General features: G+C 40.0%; 1 protein-coding gene across 1 annotated transcript in view; it reads right to left on the bottom strand.

Annotated features, from left to right (window-relative positions):
- Positions 1-25,580, bottom strand: part of ZNF407 (zinc finger protein 407) — a 527,028-nt gene that overhangs the window by 337,517 nt on the left and 163,931 nt on the right. Inside the window, exon 3 of the mRNA XM_054985255.1 lies at positions 3,803-3,877. Coding sequence (XP_054841230.1) covers positions 3,803-3,877 — 75 coding nt within the window. The remainder of the gene's footprint in view (positions 1-3,802; positions 3,878-25,580) is intronic.

The following is a 25,580-nucleotide window of genomic DNA, read 5'->3' on the forward strand; positions in this document are numbered from 1 at the left end:
TCTCAACAACAACATTTTACTCCTTTATCTTTTTTTTTAAGATAGCAAATTTACACCTCTCCATCATCTAGTCCAGGTGAGGCTTAAGCACACAAAGATTAGTGTCCTGATCTTATACCTTTGCTCCTGGCTGCAAGGGCTTAGAATGCTGTGAAAAACAACTCACTAAGACTCATCATCACACTATTCTTCCGCAAGCTCGTACTGACTGATGTCAAAAAAGCCTTGCAGGAACATGGGAGACAGACAGGAGAAACGGGAGAAGCCAAAAGAACTCCAGAAAATACCAAATCATACAGCTACAGATTAAAGCATCCATCGAGCTTTTTAAAATCATATTGGGGTGACAACTGAAAATCATACCTCATAGGCTCAGATAGTATATTTAACTGTCTGTGGCATGATACACTATGATATATATAGCCACAAGGGTGGTATAAGTTACTTCTACGCAGTACTTATTGTAATAATGCAGTAACTGCACCTCAGTAGAAAGAAGCATTTCTAGATAAGTGGGGATAAAACTGCAGAATCCTATTATCCTTTTAGAAAGAACATCCTATATAGAACAACTTTCTTCTTTAAATTCAGCATTAAGCACCAATTGTTTCCAATGATGGTTCACCTCCTCCTGGTTCAGCTTGTTATTGACTAAGTTGTTCTAAGAACTTTCAGGGTAACTTTGGAATATTTCAAAATGCTCTCTAAGAATGAAAGCCCAAGGAAACTTGGCTCTAACTCTTCCTTCTAGTTCCAACACCTTTCCCTCTTGTGAAGGGGGTTGGAGAGAACAATACTGGTAGTAGACAGGAATAACAGGCAACTCCAGAAACTTGTAAAACCAGAGATGCTTCTGAACATGCCCAGGGACATCCTTTGCCAATGAGATGCTTGGGATTTTCATGTCCAATGGATTTTTCATGTCCTTGAGTTAAGAATGTATTCTTTATCTGCAACTGTTGTTGTTCAGTGGTCCTCGGAACTGTCACCCACAAGGACATTGTATGCATGCAGGCTAGCTTTTGGAACCTTCCACATCTCTACCAAGGAGGAGAAGCACACTGACAGTGAAATCCTAAGCAGAGTTACTCCAGTCTAAGCCCACTGAAATTCTCCTTAGGATTTCACCGTTAGTAGCCCTCATCATTATGAATTAGTACAATAAGTCAGTGCTAAGAGGAGAGTGCCTTCCTACTAAGTTCCTTCCCAGACCATCATGATGGCCACACTTCTTGACTAAAACACAAAGGAAAGTGTGATGTGCCCAAGAAAACTATCTGAAGAACATCAGGCTGGGAATGAAGCCAAGGAAGCTTAACGCTTTACAAGTGAAGGATGAAGCTGGGTCACATGACCTAGACCTTGGCCGTTCCTGCCTGTCCTTAGAAGTATGGTTCTCCCTTGGAACTGTGGCAGCTTTTCCCCGAGCTTACACATTTATCATTTGCCAACAGTGTGCACATTGTTTGTTTACCAGGTCTTCTACGTATTTACCAGGACTGCACTTGTTCCAATGTTTTCTTTTGTTGCAGGTTTATGGTGTGGAGTCTTTTTCGCATTTTCTGGCATATGAATGCTTAAAGCACTTTTGAAGAAACCTACACCTCTTAATCTATGCCCAGTTCTTCCTTCAAAGCTCTTGCCCTTCCTTCTTCACATTTCTATTCCGCGACGGAAGCCTGCTTGCAACAGTAACTGCACACAATCGCACATGTGCAAAGTAAAAAAAAAATTAAAAGGGGGCAGGTGCTTTTAGGCTATGATGACGAAAGTGACAACCTCCCCTCCAAATCCACTTTTTTTTCTTGAGTGTTTGGAGGTTTTTCTGCAACCTCACAACCAAAGGTAAGCGCTTGTGAGTACTGCATATGGAGGATGAGTTGTTGAGGTGACTCAGCAAAACACAAACCTAAATCAGGAAAAAGGAGGGAAACAGGCTGTGTGGAAATGGCCATTGCTAAAGGCTGGAGATAATGCTTTTGAACAGACAGAAAAGTAGCTTTCTACAGGGAGGCTTTGACCCTCTGGCATTCACTGTGAAACTTTGACAAACAATATAGGCCTCTGCACTGTGGAACTCTGCAAGGCAGAAAAGACACCTGGAACACCTATCTGTGGTGAGTTTATTGCCATTCTACACAAAGTGTTTAAAGAGAACTCACTGCTCCATGAGTATGAAGCATGTGAAATATGAGAAGTAAAGTACAAGCTTCTCACTCAGCACAGTATCAAAGTTGAGAAGACAACTAAATATAAATTTATATGGATACTTATGCAGCAGGCTGTTTTAAGGACAACTATTTTTTTTTTTTACATCTTTAACATTCAGTATATATTTTTAGCCTCTTTTGTTATGACTTACGGTCAAGAAAAGTAACTGTGGGACAAGGAAAAAACAAAACTTGATAAGACAACTAATTACAAAAAAATTTAAAAAGAAATGAGAGAGAAAAATCAGAACTCTTCTCCTTGCAGCTACAATCATTAATGCTGATGAAGATGGTGTTACCGCCACTCACATAACTATTAAATGAGAACTGAGCAGGCTCTCTTCTGCTCATGGGCACATGCACAAGAGACAAAATTCAGAATGCAAAGGAGTCGAATAAGAGGAGTTTGCCTCCCTGCCAACTTATACATTTCACAGGCTGAAACCTGTGCAGATAGATAGATGTTGTACAGAACTGCAGAAGCCAAAAAGAGTATAAATTTGTGCCTCTGTTACAATGGTATTAGTCTGGGAAAATGCTTCTGTATATAAAAACTGCTGTATGAGAAACATTCTTGGAATCAGCCAATATCAAATGGGGCTGGAAGATAATTAATGAAACGCCAGACTTTAAAAAGTCTCCAGAGATGAACCTGGAAATTATCAACTAATGAGCATGATGTCAGTAGTGTGAAAACAGGGGGAAATGACAGTCAAGATCAGACTAAAGTTACAGAACTTGGAGGATATCAATAAGCCCACGGATAATATTAGTCTTCTTGATAAGACGCTGTTTGGTTAGCTAAAGGTTCATTTCTGTTGGTCAAATATTCTAAAATTTGCACGCACCATCAAATCTAAGAGGGTATCTTTCTGTGAATCAGCAGCCTGCTACAGAAAAGTAAAACAGGCATAGATGTCTAACTCCTGTAACAGAAAGTGGTGGAATGCCACCACTTTCCAGCCAGCCATAGAATAAGCTGTGAAAAGCAAAATTTGCAGATCACACAATTACTGCAACCAGTTAAGATCAAACCAGTTAAGATCAAACCAAATTGTGACGACAGATTTAATCGGCTAAGGTTCTAAAAACTTTACAGTCAGCCACTGTTACCAAAGAGTAAAATGTTCAACAACCCCCTTGCAGGTCAACTCCTGATCACCCTCCATGACTACAGCTAATAGTCTATGACCACCAAGCACAAGAGATTTGAAGTAATTTGATACTTCACTTTTCTCTGCAGAAAGACTCACCCACAGCAGAAGTGTGTATAGAGAACTATCTGGGCTTCAACACTTGTGCCTCCCTAATTGATTAATTGATTGATTTAAAACATTTGTGCAGCACACGCCCTGCACCCTGCCACCAAAAAGGGATTCAAACTAATTTTTAAGTGTTAACTGCAAACTAATACACACAGCATTGTATACAAGCCACTAGTGGAAGAGGGAGGGGGGGCACCATTTTGCTAGATTCCCGCTCCTTATTGCAGTCCAAACTTAGGTTTTTGTCAATCAGGGCGGGGGGGGGGGACAAGTAAAATTTAGCTTTACATGCATACAGATACAACTGGAAAAGTTACTCTATTTTACCTTTCTTTTGGTGTTCCAACTCCGTGTTTTCCCAGTAAATGAGTATTTAAGTGCTTTTTCATTACAAATGCCACTCTGAAAAACAAAAATTAGTTTGTTATATTTCCATTTTCTCTTTTAAGAAGGAAAACTTCTGTTTAATGTAACATAATTCAGAAATGCCCACTCTTTGAACATAAGATATGTAGAGGTAAAGTGGGCATATAGTGCTGTAACACAAATATTTGCTTTAACTAACAGTAAAATTACTGGCTTCTATTATTCTAATGAAGGCAACAAAATTGGGCCACCCACAGATTCTATATACTAGGAGGACTCCCCGAGGTATGTGTAGATTAACCAAAAGAAAAAAGAACTCTTTAAAAATCTATGGTTGTTGTGGATTTTCCGGGCTGTATAGCTGTGGTCTTGGCATTGTAGTTCCTGACGTTTCGCCAGCAGCTGAAAAACGGAAAAACATCGGAAAAACCATGTCATACATCAAAGATTCAGCACATTTCATCAACAAAATCAGTTCTCTGAAACTCAATCCACAGGACAGACTCGTCAGTTTTGATGTTGTATCCCTGTTTACCAAGGTTCCGGTAAAAGACACAATCGCACTTATTAATCAGATTCTTCCAGAGGATGTAACAGCCTTATTCCACCATTGTCTGACAACCAGTTACTTCCAATGGGATAACGAATTCTATGAACAGATGGATGGGGTGGCCACGGGAAGCCCTCTCAGCCCAGTTATAGCAAACTTCTACATGGAACATTTTGAAAAAACAGCTCTAGAATCAGCACCCCACAAACCTACAGTCTGGTTCCGGTTTGTGGATGATACCTTTATCATTTGGAGCCATGGTGAGGAAGAATTGATGGAGTTTTTAAACCACCTCAACAATATCCACCTGAACATACAATTCACCATGGAGAAAGAAATCGAGGGTAAACTTCCTTTTCTAGATACCTTGGTCATCCGCAAAGCAAACTTTCAGTTAGGTGACAAGGTCTACAGGAAACCAACTCACACGGATCGGTACTTACACAAAAACTCCAATCACCACCCTCGACAGAAAAGAGGCATAAATAAAAACATTAGTAGACCGTGCAAGACGGATATATGAACCGCACTTTCTCAACGAGGAAATTAATCATCTAAACCACGAACTCCAAGCAAACGGCTACTCCAGAAATGAAATCGGAAGAGCCAGTAAACCAAGGACAAATCAAACAACTAAGGAAAAACAGTCTCCCACAGGAAAAGTGTCTTTGTCTTGTATCAAAGGAATCACTGATCAGATGGGAAAGCTTATGAAAAAGCACAGCCTACAAACAGTATTCAGACCCACCAAAAAATACAACAGATGCTACGATCAGCAAAAGACAGTAGAGACCTCCACACCTCGGCAGGAATATACCGTATACCCTGCAGCTGTGGACAAGTTTACATCGGGACCACAAAGCGTAGCATCCAGACAAGAATAAAAAAACATGAAAGACACTGCAGACTTGGCCATCCTGAAAAATTAGCAGTGGCTGAACATAGCCTAACTCAAACAGGGCACAGTATCTTATTCCAGGACACTAAAATACTTGACAACACTTCCAAGTACTTTGTCAGATTGCACAGGGAAGTCATTGAAATTCATAAGCATAAACACAATTTCAATAGGAAAGAAGAGACTTTAAGAATGAATAGAGCATGGCTTCCAGCCCTGCAAAACACCAGGCTAACCAAATACTCCACATCCCACAATAGCCCTGCAGAGAAGATTAGCATATCAAGCACCAATCCATATGCAAAAGAACCTCCTCGGGATACAGTGAAGCCTCCCTTCATTAGCATTCCACACCCTGGGAAACTCCTACAGGATGACTCAGCCCAAACCCACTTTCCTGAGTAGATATAAATTTCCTGCCAACATCTTCTCCACACTGTGACACTGAGAGATCTCTGTCTTTTGGTGCTACACCTCTGAAGATGCCAGCCCCAGCTGCTGGCGAAACGTCAGGAAGTACAATGCCAAGACCACGGCTATACAGCCCAGAAAATCCACAACAACCATCGTTCTCCGGCCATGAAAGCCTTCGACAATATATCTCTAAAAATCTGGCCAATTGAGAACTGAATATGACCCAGTATTGAATCTGATGCAATGTAGACAGCAGTTGTGAGTTAGTAAAGGGAAAAGTGCGGGAGCAGAATCAAGCTACCTGAGAGCTTACAGAATCCAGAAGATAAGATTTGGGGAATGGGTTGGGGTTCCAGCTTGTAATACTGACCATTATACCTTATTTCAGACAGAGAACATTTAGTTTTATTTAATTATGGTGACACAATAAATGTAACAGAGTCAGATGATTATTAACTAGACTTTCACTGATAACAGCTTTACATTAATTTAATTATATCATCTGATTAATTCCACAATATAGATATTGGAAAGGTGCTTCAAACTAAAATGGCAATCTTGGAAACCAAAAAAGAAATTACTGCTCTTACTTTCAGTGTGAAAAGGGCTTGCAAACATTTTTGTTAATTATGTATTACAGCTGTCCTTCATAAAGTTAATTACTAATAGCTGAAAGGCACTGGAAATCTATTTGCATATGTACATGAAAGGCATGACATATGCAAAAATATGATTTTAATTAGCATTCCATGGTATGACGGGCTACAAATCAAGCTGGCATATTGTAAGGTTTTTAACATTAAATGCCGAATTCATTTGGACATGTTTCGACTAATGGACAGTGCAAGGACAGAAAAATACAGCAGCATTATGGCATATATTTGCTACAAAATCCAAGAAACAGTACTGTTCCTTTACATATATGGTAATGTCTCATCTCCATGTCTGATTTACTCTGGGCATATTCACATTATTACAGAAAATCACTATTTTGTAAAGCCTTCGGGTGTAAGACTAAAATACTGTATCCATAAAATGATGGTGACTCCATTATTTCTATTAAAAAGACATACATTAAAATATTATTGATTCTCCCTTTCATATTTAAATTATACATATGGACACCACAGCATCTAGAACTCAAAACAGTCTATTTCACTATCATCACAGTGACTATGCAACTGTCACTAGAAATATTGTACATAAGGAAAATGATTGGACTGGCATAAAATCTTGCATTCTAATAAGAGTGCAAGGCATTCCAAATTTACTGTCATTGCTTTTGGGCAGGAAGCAGAACTATCTCAATATTGCTGTAAGCATATCCAACACATTTGAAATTAGCAACACTCTTAGTTTTGTAAATCAGAAGCTTCCTTCCTCCCAGTTAATTATCTAAAGAACAAATAAAATGCAATGAGTACATAATCAAAAAGGCAATACTTCTGAGCTTATTTATGTACTTAACACAACTGTGTCAAATGCAAAACCTAATTAAATATACAGTAATATGTGGGAAAGTTATTAATTCTATATTTTATAAAGAGCAATGGAATTGAGCACACATATTTCCTTTCAGTATGAGGAAGGTACTTGTTGATCAAATATTATGGCAGGAGAAGAAGGGGAAAATCCTAGTGCTCTTCCTCATGCAGTCTTTCTACAGGGTTCAATGGAATTAGAATTTCCTACTTTCCTTCTAGTGTTGCATAATGGCAATGTCTTGCCAACAGCTGGATGTTACATGTGGTTTGAAACTGAGCCATTTTATTTCTTCCAATAGCATTAGTAAACTTGTGGAACATATATGAGAAACTATCCCCACGTTGTGTTTCAGTGACAGCTCAAACCTTGTTGCTCTGAAGATACAATACTTAAAGACACGTGTCTTTGAAAATCAGTCCTTAGTGGAGATTAGGGATGCAAACTATAAGGGATATTTGTTAATTAATGCAGCAAGGTTGCATGGTCAGGAAAGCATGGAATCACATGTGAAATAGTCTTCAAATTGTAGAAAATAAAACCTACTTTTATGGATTCACATTCACTAGTAGGGTTGTGGGAAAACCCACAACAACCATTTTTTGTTTTTGTTTGTTTGTTTTTTGGTAATTAGGGCTGTGCAATTTGGGTCCAGGATTCTGGAAAAAAGGAAGATTTTTGATGATCCAGCTAAATTTGGCTTTCCCAGATCAGAGAATCCTGGGTCTGATCCAGGGACTCGCATCAAGATACCTAGATAAATCTGGGTAAACCTAGAAAATTTGGCTTTAGCCTCTGGCTGGCTCCTTCCTGGGCTTCTCCTCTTTTTTCCAGGAGGGTATGGGAAGGAGAGAAGGGGGAGTGAGACAGAGGCAGAAGGGAATGGGAATGAGGCAGGGAGCTCTCCTTGTCTGCCTGGCTTCTGTGAGCTGGATGAAGTCCTGCTATCCATTCCCATATTTGGAAGATGGTTCCCAAAGGTATTAATAAGGTCCTACAATCTAGTTGTTGATATTGATGGTAGGCCAGTAATACATTGTAATTGTTCACTGAAGGCATTTCAAGACCATGAGGCTTAAGTTTTAAGGTGGCAAGGAGGGGAGATGGAATACACAATCAACACTGGGTTTCTGAGTGAGCAACTCTTGTTCCAGAGTTTGGCAAATCACATGTCTGCTAAATCTCAGTTCCTGCTCTCATTTTCAGTGGTTGCCATCCCTGTCTTTGCCTGTCTCTTCAAGAAGTGCCCCTCCTTTGCATATGAAATTATTGATCTATCTTGAGCAGTGGGTGGAGTTGTTAATAAACTCTGTTATCTTTGTCTTATGTCTTTGGCCCAATAGATGAGGTGTGCAAAATGCTTACCCAGTTGCAGTAGAAGTTGTGTAGTTTACTATCCAAATATGATAGTGGCTATCCAGGGACAAGAAAAATGAGAGAAGGAGACTTGCCCAAAGTGCTTTGCTTGGTATGTTCTATATTTACAGGAGATTCATAGGAGTTGTCCCATTTCTGCCAACTAACATATGAATGAGCCCTTTACCTCATTAAAGTGCCTTCTAATGTTAGTAAATTTCCCTACTGGACTGTACAAAGGGACTTGAATGCATACTTTGTTAAGTGACTACGTGGAACTGTTTCTTTGACCCATGAAGTGGGAGCACACTTTCACACCTCAATTTATAATAGCACATTTGCTTTTTTAGTTTTGGTAACTCAATTCAATAAAAAAGAACAAGAAGAAAATTATCAAGGAGTATCTTTTATAGTCTGTGTTATAAAAGAAACATATTGATTGTGATTATATGGAAGATTGCATTTAGTAGCTGCCAGTTTGAAAGCTAGGTGGCCTCTTTGATATTGCATTGTGCTAAGTGCTGGACGTGTGATAGATGATCTCCAAATGATAAGCTGTTTATATATTTGAGGAAGGGAAAATAGAACACATAAGGTGATAAGGGTTTCAGCTTCCTGAAACATAGTGGTAGTTTTAAATCACTGGTAGTTCTCCCTCTGCATGTATATGTAAATGGATGCAAGATTAAATTCCACTATTATTCATAAAAAGACTGAATGTAGGAAACACATTGGAAACATGTAAGTGCACTTTTCCCCTTCTCAAGTGCATGCTAAACTTCAGGCAGGCAGTCTTCAAATCTGCTGACTTCACAGGTTTTACTCTCATTTATACTTGTCATGGAAAGGTAGACTTGCACTATATTAGTCTGTATTACCTATTCAGACTCCCATCTGTTGACATCCAGCTATACATGGAAGCCTCATGGCAAACGTCCATATGTTAATTAAGTATTATTAGCTTAAATTTCAAACACCCTTAGGATTTGGACTGGTAATCACTAGGCTCAGACTCAGTCCCAACATTTTATTTTTCACAAGCTTATAGACAAAAATCTCCCTTTATGGTTTCCTCTGTTACTGATGCTAACTGAGGTTTAAACTGCCCAATTACTTGAAGTGGTGGCTTACTATCCCATATAACCTTTAAAGATTTTCACTTGCACATTGTTAATAAGAGATGGTGATGGAGGTATGCATATGATTATATTTCCTTTCATAGCAATGATGTAAGGAGCTTAAGTTTCTAGATCAATTTTCTTTTTTTCTTTTTTAAATGGAAAACAGACAAATAAAGAGATTTTCATGTTCTCTTCCTGTTTTTCCAAGAACCATATAACCTTGTCTGTTGTGTGTGGCAGGGGTGTCAAATGATTTTCTGGCTCAACAGTAAATTTTTCAGATGAAAAATTTTTCAGATGGTTTACCCTATGCTTAGATAATCAAGTATCTAACATATAGCAACATGTAGGAAATCGTGATTTTTAAAAAAAAATTCTATAAGCATTTGAAGATAATTGAAGAACGTTATTGCTTATATGACAGTTAATGAAAAGAATGTGAAATTATCATCCATCACACACACAATGTTGTTAAATGTTGTTAGCCACCCTGAGCCTGCTTGCAGGGAGGGCGGGATATAAATATGAAATAATAAAAATAAAATAAAATAAAATAAACACACACACACCTTCATGTATATTACCATGTTGATATCGTAAGTTTTTGACAATTGCTTTTGTGCTTACCAATCTCATTGATGGCAGCTACTGAAGTTTCTACAGTAGGTAGCCCCTTTTTGTTTTGAATTTCAGGTATAAGACCATAAGGGTGAGAGATGTGTCTGGGTTTAGTCAGAGTCTACCACAGTGCAGTTTCTGGCTTTAAAAAAAACCTCACTGGATCCTCCTGATTTTCCTTTAGATGACTCTGTTCATAATGATTGCTTGGTGATGAGCAGCCCAAGCATATTTCTACTAGTGTTGCCACCTCCAGCCTGGGAAATTCATGGGGATTTGAGAGAACCTACGAAGGGGGGGGGGATTTTGTGAGGGATTTCCCCTAAAATCTGCGGTATACCTGAGGATGGCATCTGAAGCTGCCATTTTCTCCTGGGAAACTTATCGGTGTAGTCTGAAGAACAATTGTAATTCCAGGAGAATTCCAGGCCACACCTGGAAGTTGCTGTTTAAACAAAGGCATACCTGAACTTGGCAGGGGTGCTATTTTTCTCTTTTCTCTAGGACCAGACTGTGTATATGTAAGAAGCCTCTTTTTGTCTAAGCTAGAAGCTTCTCTCTGACTTCTCCTTTTTCAGTGCCTTTTCTTCTCTCTCTCATTGTGATCTTGCAAGAAGCAAGACTTTTCTGCAGATCTCTCCTGTGCAAGCATACCCATGCTCTCATATTCCCACTCATGTGCAGCTGGATTAACTAGCAATTTGTGATAGGGGATAATGTTATTTAGTTTAGGTTTTTATTTTTTTCTGCTATTACAAATAGGGGTGTGCACTAACCCCCCCCCCAGGAAATTCAGATCCAGGTTTCAGGAATTCCCCCTCCCCCAATCCAGTTAAGATGGATCAGAGAATCTTGGATATGTTTGCTCATTATTTGCAATGGGGAAAACTATCCAGGGGCATGCTCAAGAAAATTCCATCTACTTTTCAGGGAACCTACTTCTGACTGTCCTCTAACAACCACCCTAAGTTTGAGGAAGGTTGGACCCCAGAGTCCAATTCTATGGGCCCCTGAAAAAGGTGCCCCCAGTCACTCTCCATTGTTTCCTGTGGGGAAAACATTTCGAAGCAGGTTCTCAGGTAGAAACACACAGAGGCAAGGCTGCCAGTGGCCACAGGTACAGTCCCAAATGCAAGAGGAAGTCAAACAGAACAAAAGTGAATGAAGGGTACAAACATCAAACCAGAGATTCATGTCAAAACAGAGAATTCCAGTGTCCCTTGCTTCCACACTCTGCAGCAGCCTGGATCAGGCCACTGCAGAGTGAGGGAGCGCTCCTGCACCTGATCCAGGTTAGATTGGGCCTGTGGGAGTGCACTGCCCCATCTGAGAGCATGGCCCCATGAGGGTGCCTCCCCCCCAGCCAGGTAAGTGGGGGTGGGGGTGGAGGGTGGGAGCAGGGTATCGGCCCAGATCAGGTGTAGATCAGCCCAAATTGGGTCACTGTGGAGCACAGCAGCATTCCCATGCTCCGCATCGGACTGATTCGGGCCTAATTGTGCCAAATCCAGCCCAATTCGAGCCCTATCCCGCCAATTCAAGCCTGAATCAGACCCAATTTGGCCCCCTGCAGAGCGTGGAAGCGCTCCGAGTGATGGCCACAGGCCACATGATGATGTCATTGCATGGGCCCAGGAGTGTGCGTGTGTGCACGCAACAAACAACAGGCAATGTAGGTGCCGGGTACCTCACCTCGCTGGGGGTTGCCATAAAATGGAATAGGGTTGCCATAAAATGGAAGCAAATTGAGGGCACATAATACACTTTTAAAGTAACAACGACAACAGTGTGCTTATATGCTGCTCTTCTACGCAAATTAGTACCCCACTCAGAGTGGTGAACAGTCACACACAATACAGCTGAGGAGCTGGGGCTGAGAAAATTGGCTTATCCAAGGCCACCTGCTGAGGTCATGGGAGTCAAATTAGCAGAGTGTTGACTCACAACCACTTAATCACTATGCTATGGTACTGTATTTACTCAAAACGAAGACAAACCTTAATGTAAGACAGCCCTTACATTACACACACATACAAAAAAGCCTGCTGTACATAATTATAACTTGTATGCAAAGGTAAGATGATCTCTGCTTTTATGGGTGGGGAGAATGGCATACTTTGGAGAGAAAAAACTAGTATTGCATTTGAGAAAATAGAATAGCATGGTCAAGACAAATCTAGGGATGTGGTTCCAACATTTTGTAACAAAGTTGAGTTAATTACTACTTCAAAGTATATTTAGAAGGGGGAAATGGTCTTGTTAGCTTGGGAAGTGGACTGCAGTATTCCACAGTCTTCTGTCCTTTCTCCAGTGTTATTAAATCTATATATAAAGCTCCTGAATAAACTCATCTGTAGTTTAGCACTGACTGTCATTGATCATTAATATGTTGTTCTGTATTTTTTTAACAAAACCTCCAGGTGCCATAATGTCTGTCCTAGGCCAATGTCTGGCAATGGTAGTCAAATGACCACACTGAAACTGAATCCACACAAGATATAGTGTTATTGGTGGGAAAGCAGAGTAACTGGGTGGATTACATTTACCCATCCTTGATAATGCCTAGTTATGCCTGTCCAATTGTATAAAGTGCTTAGGGATAGCCCCTGTTCACATTTTATTGTTAGAGGAACAGACTGGTGTGGTAACATAGAAGTGGGAATGACGGAGAAACATTTTTGAATACAGTGGCATGAGAAGAACCTTTCTTACCTCTCATGCACTGCACAAACGTATGAAGAGTATTTGTCACAGTGTACCAGACTGTATTTCAGCAGAATGATGGACAACAGGTTTGTTGATCTGCTGTTCAATGACCTGCATCCATCTTCAGAATAATTTACTGTCTATATCAGACAGATCATTATGGATGAGTTACTCACTATCAATCAATCAGCTCTGTTCTTCCTGCATATTCCTATATCTATCATTCAAAAAAGAGAGAACTGTCTCTCAAGAAGCTTCCATTGCTCCATCTTTGACACCAATAGAAGCTGTTCAAGATGTAAGAGAATTATTAGACTTGCATGATCAAATGGGAGGGAAGCTCCAGACAGTTTCTTATGACAGAAGATACTTCAGTGTTTTAATTTCTGACTAACCATGACGTAAAAGCTGAATTAACTTAATATAAATTAATTCATTAGCTTAATTATTAATTCAAATAAGGGAAGGAAGCTCTGAATGAAATCTGCTACTAGGCAGACTTGGTCAGGAAGCTTACTATGCAGCTGGGTGGTCAAAATACCAGGTATAATGTAGTCTATAACTGGCTTCCCAATAAACCATCTCTCTCTAAATGAAAGGGAGAAAGAAAGAATTCCCATGGTAAGGAACAGCTAACTTTCCCCCCTCCTCCTTCAAGAAGAATCATGGGCTGTGCTGTAATCAACTTTTAACGTTATTATGTGTCTGGGATCATTTGGTCTGATGCATTTCCCTTTTAGGGCACCAACTGCTCATCCAAGCTTCCTACAGTTATATTGTCTTCAGTTGTTGAATTAGACATGATGCTCACGATTCTCCTTTATCTCCCAAGAACCTCAGTAAGAATATCTTGATCATCTAAAACAATTAGGGTTTCTAGGAAGTTCTCAAAGTATTGGCTGTCTTTCAGGCTTAGTAAAAATAATTTCCTGAATTCTTTGAATAGCTGTCACAAGTTAATGTAGAAGGCCTCAACACAGAATTCATCACAATATTTGTGCAAAAGCATTACAATATTCATTCACAACCTAAACAGAACAGGTTCTTGTTTCTAATATTATATGGACCCCGTTGGCAAGGTGCATGTTATACCTGCACTGTTCTGCTTTGTATGTGAAGAAGTGTCATGAAAGAAGATGGAGATTCCACCAGTTTCACTCTCAGAAAGAGAAACAGCTAGTTTTGATTTCCTAGGAATTGTTAATTGCCACTTGAAAGGGAGTCATCTCCCTACCTATAGTTACCAGATGATTTCAACAAAAATATTGGACACAATTGATAAAAATGTGTCAACCATGCAGGGCTACATGGCTTGGAAACAGGATCCACCGAGCAGATGGAGGAGAAAGAGGTAGGCCACAAAGTGCCACTGGGGCTGCATGTGCTTCACATCATGTGAAACCAACATTGGCAGGCAGACCCCCCACCACCACCAAACTATGGTGGTTTAGTGATTCTGGGGCCCTGGGCAAAAGTGAAGGATGGCCCCCACACTGCGTTTGTTTCCACCCAACTCACTGATTTTAACTTTCCTCATAGGACTATTGTGAGGATAAAATGGATTGGCATACTTCTTTTAGACGAGGCAGCCAGCATGGATGAGTGGGTGAGGCAGGCAGACAAAGTAGCAGTCTAGGTAAGAACGGGAAAGGGGAAAAACAAAACAAGAATGAGCAAAAAGTAACTGCCCAACTTGCAGCATGTGGGAGAATTAGAAAACCAGACTTCCTGGATATACAATAAAATTGTACTTGCCCTTTTCAGGGAGGGGGGAGAATCACTCCATTGCTTGAACAGGGGGAGCTTCATCTACTCCTCCCAAGCAGGAAACAACGGAAATGCTAGCACCAGCTACAGTTTGTCTTCTACTACCCCACATAGCCAAACCCTAGGGTTTGCTTTTTTTTGTCGCTGTTGTTGTTGTTCATCTATTTATTTATTTTGTTCCTTTATTTTCTTGCCTTCTTCCTATTTTAACCCTTGAACTCCCTCCAATCTGTCCAATTGGAACTACTGTTTCTAGGACTTCTTTATTAGAAAATATTGGGGATTTGTATGTCTGATCTTTTGTCAATCCCCCCCCCCCCCCGAGAACATGGACAAAGATCAGACTGTCCAGTTGAAGACCAGATATCTGGCAAACCTAACCTTACTAAGTAAGATGTGCTGCCACAGAGGACTCCTTCAATTACTGTTCTATAGAAGAGACAGACAGACAGATGGATACAGAGAGTAAATGCAGAGTATTGGTTGTGCTGGACTAGGATCTGAGAGACCTTGTCCTGTGAAACTCACTGGGTAACCTCAAGCCAGTCACTCAGTCATGAACTAGAAGTAGAATCATGTACACCATTCTAAACGTTAGAGGAAGGACAGGATGAAATTTGAGATAGACAGATAATGGGCAACAACCTTAAGTGGAAAAAATGAAAAGAAAAATGATCTTGGTCAAAAAGCTCATTATAGCATCATGTTTGCTCTTTCTATAAAATGCAGTATTTTAGTACAGCTGTAGTGATTGTGCACTTCCCTCTGTTCTCCCTGTTGGTTCAGGAAGGCCCTGACTGTTTCAGGATCTCAGTTTAAGCCCTATGATACTTCACAAGAGGTTGCATATGCTGTTTTCGAATGCAAAAAGAACTAGATAGCGGTGTAGCTTAATATTTGATCTCTGGATTTGATTTACTATGAAATTATGTTCAGAATCCTGATAATATTTTAATGCGTCCATGAGAGACAACACCCCACATGAATAATGCAGAATTTTTTGGTGCATCAACATCAGAAATAGGAGCTAGGGTTTGTTCCAATATATTCCCTGAGGAAAGTTCCATGTGATTAATTAATTTATTTAATTCAATTATACCCCACCTTTCTCCCCAGTGAGGGCACAGGGTAGCTTTAATCATTCTTTTCTCTATTTTATCCTCACAATTACCTTATGAGGTAGGTTAGGCTGAGAGTGTGTGACTAGCTTAAGGTCACCAAGCCAGCTTCCATAGCAGAGTGGAGATTCATACCTGATCCTCCCAGATCCTAGTCTGACACTCTAGCCACAACACCATTCTGGCTCCTCCCCATGACAAATAGGCTAGCTAAAAAATTAATGGTAAGTGAAACAGTTTAGACCAAAATTAAACACAATGCAATCAATTTAAAGAAGCATATCCCTTTTAATTCCTCTTAAAACACCTATGTTGAGAATTAAAATGGAAACTGCATGTGTATAATTAATAAAAATAACATTCTGCTTTAAAAAGATTGCTGATCTCAGAGGGCATTGTTTATGAAATAAAAGAGAATTGCAGTGAAGTAGGGTGGGTTTGGGATTTTTTTGCTTAATTATAAAATTAACTTCTTTGCAGTTCATCAGCAGAAAAAAACTCACAGAATTTCATTTACAGAGAATCCATACAAAAAGATGCAGTCTGTTGGGAAATGACTTGTAAATAAAAGTAAATTCCTGTTTATAGTAGATTGCTAAGTAGTGCGTTTGTTTTACACTAATGCAATCAAGTATCTTCCTTCATTATCATGTTCCATTTAGTGAGAGAGAAAAGTTTAAATGTTCTGGAAATACTTCTATAAATATGACAAAATTAACATCAATTATTTTTCTACCAATATTATGAGAAATTATTAAGTGCTAAACTATACTAATACGTAATATAAATATGTCATTACATTTATAATTGTCTGTTTTTTACTTTTTGCCAGACATCTATAAACAGTCACCTTAAACTAGTATTTGGTAATACAACAGCTGCAAGAAGTACTTTATAATCCCAGCACCTTCTACATTCATGCTATCACCTCTCAGTTTACCACAACACAGGGCCTGTTTTCTCATATCTTGTAAAATGCAACCTTAGGCTTAGATTTTACAGAATGCTTTGCTTCAAAAACAGATTAACATCAACTTGCAAAAGCATGACTGTACCTGAGAGCACGGTTCTTTGTTGGCAATATCGAATAAGAATCTTTCAGTATTCAACAAAGCATATTTACGACCCTCCAAACAATAGTGCTACAAACGTGGTAAGACTAGATACATACACAAATACAAACACAATTCTAAAGTTTCCATAATTACTCCAGAGCATATTTATCCTAATAAAATTAGAAAGAGAAACAAATAATTAGAGTAGTCTCTCTGATCTTTAACAGATCCCTAAGCTATACTGTAAAAGTCAAAGGAATTAGCCATACATCTAAGAGAAATATGCTAAATTGACATAGACAAAATCCTTTGCCTTAACAATAGTGAGTCTCAAGGTAGCATTACAAGAATTCATACACTTATCAGTGTAAAGGGTTTTTTTTTTCTTTTTCAATCAAGACAAAAGGCATGTATCCTAAGTAACATCCACTGGCAAAAGGAGGGGTGAGTTGCCTAATTCCCCTCCTCAATGAAGTTCGTAACTTGCATGGCTAGCTGTCTATGAGAATTCCCTATATGAACACTGTGGAGTAGAGATGGGCACAAACTGGAAAAAGAACGAATCATGCGGCTCGTGGTTCGTCGCATTTCACAAACCACGAACTTTCATGAACCTGCCCCGGTTTGTGAAGCGTTTCATTTGGTTCGTGAAAACGTCATATCCAGTCAGCAAATCATCACATTCGGGTCAGCAGAAGGTCACTACCCCGGGCCAGAAGAAGGCCACTTCCAGGTCAGCAAAAGGTCTGCAAGAAGTCCATCCCCTAGGCATCCCCTGTTGCCTAGGAAACTGATTTATCGGCATCAGCCTGTCTGCAGTGACGAAACCAAAAAACGAACCAAACAAACCAGCCTAAAGTTCGGCGGTTCATCAGAAATGAGATCTGACGAACCGCCGGTTCACAAACCACGAACCGGCCTGGTTCATCATGAACTTTGGTTCGTATTTCGGTTCATGTCCATCTCTACTGTGGAGAAATACTTTTTACTTTGGAAGTTTGGATAGTACCCCCAAACCTTCCCCTTTAGTTTCAAAAAGTTTCTTTTAGCAGAGATCAGGCAGGACAAAGGAAATCAAGTCAATTGCTCTTCAAGCCACACCCAGCTGCGCTTTTGAGATACGAATGGCCAGCTGGGTCAGAGACAATGAAGTGGTTGGCTCAGACATTCTGCTAAAAGCTAACAAAGGGGGAGGAGATTTCAGCCATTGCCATATAGAAAATACAGGCCTGGACAACGACTCCAAGATAATGGGAAGTTTTTAGAAAGCTGTAAAGAGCCTGGCTTAGAATAACATCTGCTAGGGCATGTACTAGAGATCCAGTTTGGTGTAGCTGTTAAGAGCACAGGACTCTAATCTGGAGAACCAGGTTTGATTCCTCACTCCTCCACTTGAAACCAGCTGGGTGACCTTGGGCTAGTCACAGCTCTCTGGAGCACTCTCAGCCGCACCCACCTCACAGTGTGTTTTGTTGTGGGGATAATAGCAGCATATTTTGTAAACCACTCTGAGTGGGTGTTAAGTCATCCTGAAGGGTGGCATGTAAATTGAATGTTGTTGTTGTTGTTTGTTGTTGTTGTTGTTGTTACTGACTGAGGGGCAGAGGAATAGTGTCTTTACATCTTTCTTTTGGGATCCATTGCTCAATCTGTTGCTGTGCTTAAAATATGTTTATGAACATGTAATTTTTAATGCCAGTAGTTGTTCTGTACTACTGCTTGAACTTGCTATTTGAAACATATGCCAGGAGAAGGAGATGGTCTGTTAGCAAAGTTCTACTCCCCCAGTAGTATGCAAATACAGTAAGCAGTCCCCATGGTAACCAAACTCTGGCAAGTGGGAGACTCAGGCACAAGGCAGGGCCTTAGAATGGCAGTCTTGGCCCTCTCAGTGGCTGATTCCCACAGAATTGGTGGCAGTGGTGTAGCAAAAAGATGGCATGAAAACCTTTGTGTTAGGGGAAAGCAGGAGTGTGGAACATTGCGAGACAGAGACTTGGATGGCTCTGGTGCCTTGACAGATTGGAGGGCAAGACAGAATAGTGCTCAAGGGTCAGTGAGACTGTTCCAGAACAAGTATCATTTCAGGGGTCATAGAGATCTTCTGGAGTCTGGGAAGGCAGGAAAAGTTCTGCTTCCTGCTGTGGAAGTGCCATAGGATACAGCCCAAACTAAGATTTAATGCCAAAAAGGAAATAGCTGTTTGTCTTCACTGATGCACACTACAAGTAGTTAATTAGGCCTAGGAAGGAGGCACTTGGCTCAAGTTTTGCACACACCATGTGTTGGAAAATGGATTTCTACAGGAGATGGGTTTATCTTGAATTTAAACTCAATTGAATGCTTCTGAAAAACTGAGAAAACTCCAATTTTTCAACAGAATTCCAATTTTCTTGGGGCTGCTCACTCTAGGGCTTTAAAAGGGCAAATCTAAATAGGTCTATTCTACTCAGAATCCTACTCAGGACTATTTAATGGGGAAAGTATTCTTTGGATTACACTGTAAATGTCCTAACAACTGTCCTACCTACACTTTGATCTGTCAGCCCCAAGATTTATGCATGGCTATAATTATTCCTGGGATGCTTCTCACAAACCTTTTAATTCTGAACTAAGGATAAAGATCTGTGATATTCTGACTGAACAAACATCACTACAAGGCTATTTTTGCCTTTGTATTGTTATTATAAGGATTACTATAATAACAAAGGAAGACAGAAAAAGCTGTCCCATGTGCAAACAGTCAATATGTCTTCACACAATGATCAAGTGCAACAGCAAGTTTAGAAAAGGCTCAGAAGCAAAATAAAGCCAGTATCTTGGACTTTTGAACACTTAAGCCTCTGCTATGACTGGCAATCAGTGTGATTCCTTATTTCAAAGAGAGAAGGACGTTCATTCAGAAAAATGCAAGCAGATGTCTGACACTCTTCCGCCACCACAATGACTGATGTTTGTGAGATAACTTTAACCATATATGCTGTGCTTTGATCAGATGTTGTTCACCATTCTCACTCTTTCTGGTTTTGCGCTATGGTTTTGTTTATTTCAGAAACTTCCCTCCTTTCGCTGCTGAGAATTGCTATAGAAAATGCCCTTATACAGCAAAAGCAGGATTTATCTATGTCCTGCCAAATGATACCAAATGAATGTTTTTCTGGAAGTGGTTAAACATCAATCTGACCACACGAGGGTGCATTCAGAAGAAAGCTTTCCCTTGTCCACTATGATTATGTAGCTTCACCCTGAACAGTACTAAATCTAGCCCAGGACTAACCTTGAACTAGTTAACTTTGGTACTATTTGCAATAAAAATTACTTTCAGAACTGAGAGATCCTAGATTTTCCCATTTTTCTCTTTTAACTGAAAGCTGAGAAGCTATCCCATGACCCTCTAGGAAATCCACTGCCTCAAAACTGAAACAAAACATTCACTTTGGGGAATCTGCCCAAGACAAGACATGTTATCTGAAGAGTAATTCACTTCAGATAATACATCTTTTTAGGTTGTCTTGGGCAAGATAGATTCCCCAAAGTGAATGTTTTGTTTCAGTTTAACTGAAGGAGGGAGATTTCAGGCTTCAAGCCCATACCTCAGAGCATCAATGCTGCAGCTTATTACAACACTTTTAAAGCCCCCCCCCAATCCCAACTCTCAAGTCATCCTCTTATATCTAGAAAGGTTTGGTCATGTCTGTAGAGCCCTTTTGGGGTTTCAGTTATAAAGTATTGATTAACAGTACAGAAATAGAACTGCTTTTCCACTATATAAAGGTGTCATCATTAAGGAATTCAAATATTAAGAGAGAAAACCATATAAAAACTAATCCTTTCAATTGTGTCCTTCCAAACAAGGGTGGCATTATTAATCCATGGTAATTAAATAACAAAGGAAACTCTTCTAGTGTTCCAGCTATAGATGAGTAGGTGGAGAAGTGGGAAGAGATAACATGTTCTCTGAGTTAACTCCACATCTCTAATCTGAAAACTGTCTCAACAATTATTTCCTCTGAGTCCAGTAATACCAGCCATACAGAATATTTAGACATCACCTTAATTCAATCATGCTTTTTAACTAGAATTATGCATTGAATACCACATGGAACAAACATATATGGATGTGCACATAGGAGTGTAGCACTATTCAGAGAGCTTTCTGCAGTATGATTGAACATCAAGAAGACAAAAGTAATGACTCAGACCCATTATATGCACATGCATATAATGGGTCTGAGTCAGGATAAATATAATCAAGAAGAGTATTTTGCATATTTAAAATACATATTTCCCTCTATACAAGAAGACCCGATGAAGGCTTAAAGCTAGCAGAAACCTAAAAGAGACCTAAAACAAAGTCAATTAATAAAATACCAATCAAATCTAAGGCTCTAAACACTCTAAAACAACCATATGGTGAAAAAACTAGCTTCCCTCAAAAATCCTCCTAAACAGTACTGCTCTCCAGTTTTCCTAAAAACTGCCAAGGTAGGCACTTCCCTAACATTTTCAAGAGGGCTGTTCTACAGGACTGCGGCAACATCTAAAGAGTCTGTGACTGAGCATCAACTGATTTAATCATGTTGGCTGGGGCAACAACCATGCTGGGAGAACTGAACTTGGTACACATCCACACAAGGTTCTTCAAGTATGTGGGTCCCAGCGTCATGAAGGTTTTTAAAGGCAAGAACCAGCATCTTGAATTGGACATAATTCAAACATGGACATAAACAATGGAACTGTTTTAGGATGTTTCTGTGGTTGTCTTCTGTGGTTGTCTTCAAGGGCAAGCCCATGTAGGTTATGTTATAGTACTACAGCCTTGAAATTAAGAAACTGTTAGCCAAGAAATTGTCTTTTCCACATTATATACAGTTGGGGAAAGCATTCTTTGCTACCTTCTTGATGTGGGCATTATGTGCCCTCAAATTGCTTACAACTTATGGTGACCCTATGAATTAATGACCTCCAAAATGTTCTATCATTGAAAGCCTTGCTCAGGTCCTACAAACCAGAGAGGCTCTGGCTTCTTTTATTTTGACAATTCTATCGTATTGAGTCTTCCTCTTTTCCTACTGCCTTCAACTTTTTCTAGCATTATTGTCCTTTCCAGTAAGTCTTGTCTTTTCATGATGTAACTAAAGTATGATAACCTCAGCTTTGTCATTTTAGCTTCCAGGGAGAATTCAGGCTTGATTTGATCTAGAACCGACCTGACTTTTTAGCTATCCGTAAAACTCTCTTACAGAACATTTCAAATGAATCAATGTTCTTCCTGTCGGCTGTCTTCATTGTCCAACTCTCACATTCGTAGATAGCAATGGGAGATACCATAGTATGAATTGTCATGATCTTGGTCCCCAACAACACTTCCTTACACTTAAGGATGTTACCTCATTCCTTCATGGCTGTTCTTCCAAGTCTCAATCTCCTTATCTCTTGGTTGCGCCTTTGGTTGAAGATTGAGCCAAAAAACAGAAAAACTTTTAACAATTTCAATTTCTTCATTGTCAACCTTAAAACTGTATAATTTCTCAGTAGTCATTACTTTTGTCTTCTTGATGTTCAACTGTAATTTGTTTTGACACTTTCTCCATTAACCGTCAACAGAAATCATTTCAAGTCTTCAATATTTTCTGCCAGAAATGTGGTGTCATCTTCATAGCTCAAACTGTTAATGTTCCTTCCACCAATTTTCACTCCACCATTATCCAAATATAATCTAGTTTTCTTTATGATATGTTCTGCATATAGGTTGAACATATAGGGAGATAATACATATCCTTGTCTGACACCTTTGCCAAATGGAAACCATTCTGTTTCCCCATATTTTGTCCTAACGGTAGCCTCTTGCCCAGAGTACAGGTGGTATGTCAACACAATCAGATGATGTGGCACACCCATTTATTTTAAACTGATGGAGGTCTTCAGATGAACATATTGGCATTTGATCCCCCACCATCTCATCTGGTGACAGATCCAAGGAGGTATCAGATCCAAACTGCAAGTGTGCTGTGAAGCCCTCTTCCAAGTCTTCCAGATCCTGCTGCAGAACTGACGGCACGTTTGCTGTCTACTTCATTTGGCCAGGCAAAGGCTTAGAGTTGAAGATGGAAGACAGTGGATCTGAAGACTTTATCAGGTGCATGCCTGCCTGTTAGTTCCATGACCCCCATTGTGTGTAAAACACTGGGGATGGAGTGGAAGGATATGGAAACCACTGCTGAGGAACCCATCTGAATGGAAATGAAGGGATGGATCTGTGCCCCAAAGCTGACTACTGCTGCTGTTTGTGATGTGCCCTTGTGGGATGAGGGGATGGCAGTTGAATTCCAATCAAGAAGTCATCTCCACAACTCTTGGAGATAGAGAAGGTGTACAAGGAAGAAAGACTTATTCCTCCATCAGAACTGTCTCAGATCTGGACCTTGAAGGCTTTGACCACTGCTTAGGCAAGTCCTTCAACAGATGTTTGGATTTTTGTTTAGCCTCTTTCAGCAGTGGCTGCAAAGCAATTCGTGAATCTGAGGACAACTTTTGTGGAGGTCTAGGAAGTCTGAACTGAAGGAGCCGAAGTAGCTGACACTATATGGGCCCATTTCTCAGGTTCTACTGCCTGTTTTGCAGCCCCCAAAGCCTCTTCTGAAAGAGTAGCATTCAATCTAGCCACGTTCTCATGATGAGTGTTTGGTGTGAATTGCCAGCATACATTACAGGTTCCCACATTATGGCCCTCACCAGGCACAAGTCATTTTCTGTACTATCTTACTCTCAGAGCACTTCTTAAAAAGTGGTGTGCTAATCCTCTTTTTTTTTCTCAACAGAGACAATTCACAAGCCGTAGAAACTCAAAGACAGTCCACATCTGTGATGTAAACCCCAAGGAAAGCACTAGGAAAGGTCCTATCTTCATGGTGGAAAAAGAAGGACTGATGAAGGACTTGCTCATGTGCTAGTTTAAGGGGGGAAATGCCAGCTCACGCCAAGGGGGAAGAGAGCACTCCATGCCTTGAAACATACTGAAAAATTTCTTTCTGCAGCTGGCCTGCAATGTGGCACAGAAGCTACAGAAATATCTGTTCCTGGATGTTGATCTGCGATCTTTCAATAATTTACTGCTCATATTTTATTGTGGTCAAGACTGCACACTACTCATGACAGCAAGTCATAAGCACCATGACAGCAAGGGAGCATCTAATGTAATGTATAAACTGACTTCCAGATATGTTAATATTAACTATAAGGGCTGTTATCATTACAGCTTTCTTCTTTTGTTTTTTGTGCAGATGTGGCACCTTCAGGGGGCAGGAGAACATCATACCCGGAGTCCATGTAGCCTTGAAAGCACTATCCCATTCACTGCTTTCTTGCACAGACCATTTATTACAAATTTATTAGTGTCCTGGATTACTCTGGTCAGGTTTCTGATTCAGATATAGGCATCCATTTAAGAAGCCCTGAGTGTCTAGTTAGCTTTCAAATAATTTAACTCCTGGCAAGTGGTACAACACAGATAACATTCTAGGTTCATTATAAGGTATTGTACACAAGTAATACTATCACAGAATCTGTTTCCATTCTAAGCTTTTAGTAATAAAATATAATTATTAAGCATTCTTAATAACTCAATCAACAGAAAATCATACCCTCCATTATAATAGCTACATAGATCATTGAAGGAGAGTGATTACATGAGCCAAAATAGTATCTTACCCAAAGATAAGAAAGTCACAGGCAAGGAACTGCTTCTAAGAGGAAGCTCCCAAATTCAGATTGTCATATTTATAGGGTTTCAGAACCATCTCCTAACTATGTCTGTCTGTCTCAATTCAAAGGAACCCACATTCTTGGCTAACTTACTATCTTATAATTTCAAACACCAGACAAGGTTATCTATATTTGAAACATCTACTTAAAATATATAAAAATAGTTCATTGTTGCTACCTCTTATCTTAACCAAGTCTACGTAAAATTAGTGTTTACAAGTTTCTCATACATTTGACTATTCTTTTGGCTCAATATATTTATACTTGAATAATATTTCCAGCTTTTACGAAGTTAGACATTCCTGCCATTATTAGATGATCTCCGCCCCTGGGCCTTAATACATTGTATTGTAAATAAGTAATAAGAGTTAAATGGCTCTTCTGACCTACACAAGGCCATACAACTGTGTTACTCCATTGTTTCATGCAACTCTCTAAGGTTGTTCTGTTCTAGGCCTCTAGACTCTCTTTGTGGCATGTCTAGTTATGGGGCTGGGCTAGCCCTGTTTCTGCATGCAAAGGCATATTCTATGACTTTCTCGGTCATATCCATCAACTGTTCCCCTATTAGGGTTGCCAGTAGAGATGGACACGATCCAAAAAAAAATTAACGATCCAGCTGATCGTGGATCGGCGCCGGCAACAATCCCAAATTAATGACTCGCACTGAGCATCTCCTGTTCCCGAGCCGTGGATCGTGGAGGCCAAAGCGGGGCGCGCAGCTATTCCCAGCTATGTGGGAAGGTGGGTGGTGCCATGGGTCCCATTCAGCAACACAGGAGGTCTGTGTTTGGCCATCAGAGCTGCCTATCAGGGTTTGCAGGGATGAGCCCATGGCTACAGAACACCCACTTCTCCCTCCCTCCCCTGGGTGTCTTCTCCCAACTTGT

The sequence above is a fragment of the Eublepharis macularius genome, chromosome 7 (assembly GCF_028583425.1).
Source record: "Eublepharis macularius isolate TG4126 chromosome 7, MPM_Emac_v1.0, whole genome shotgun sequence".
Taxonomy (NCBI): domain Eukaryota; kingdom Metazoa; phylum Chordata; class Lepidosauria; order Squamata; family Eublepharidae; genus Eublepharis; species Eublepharis macularius.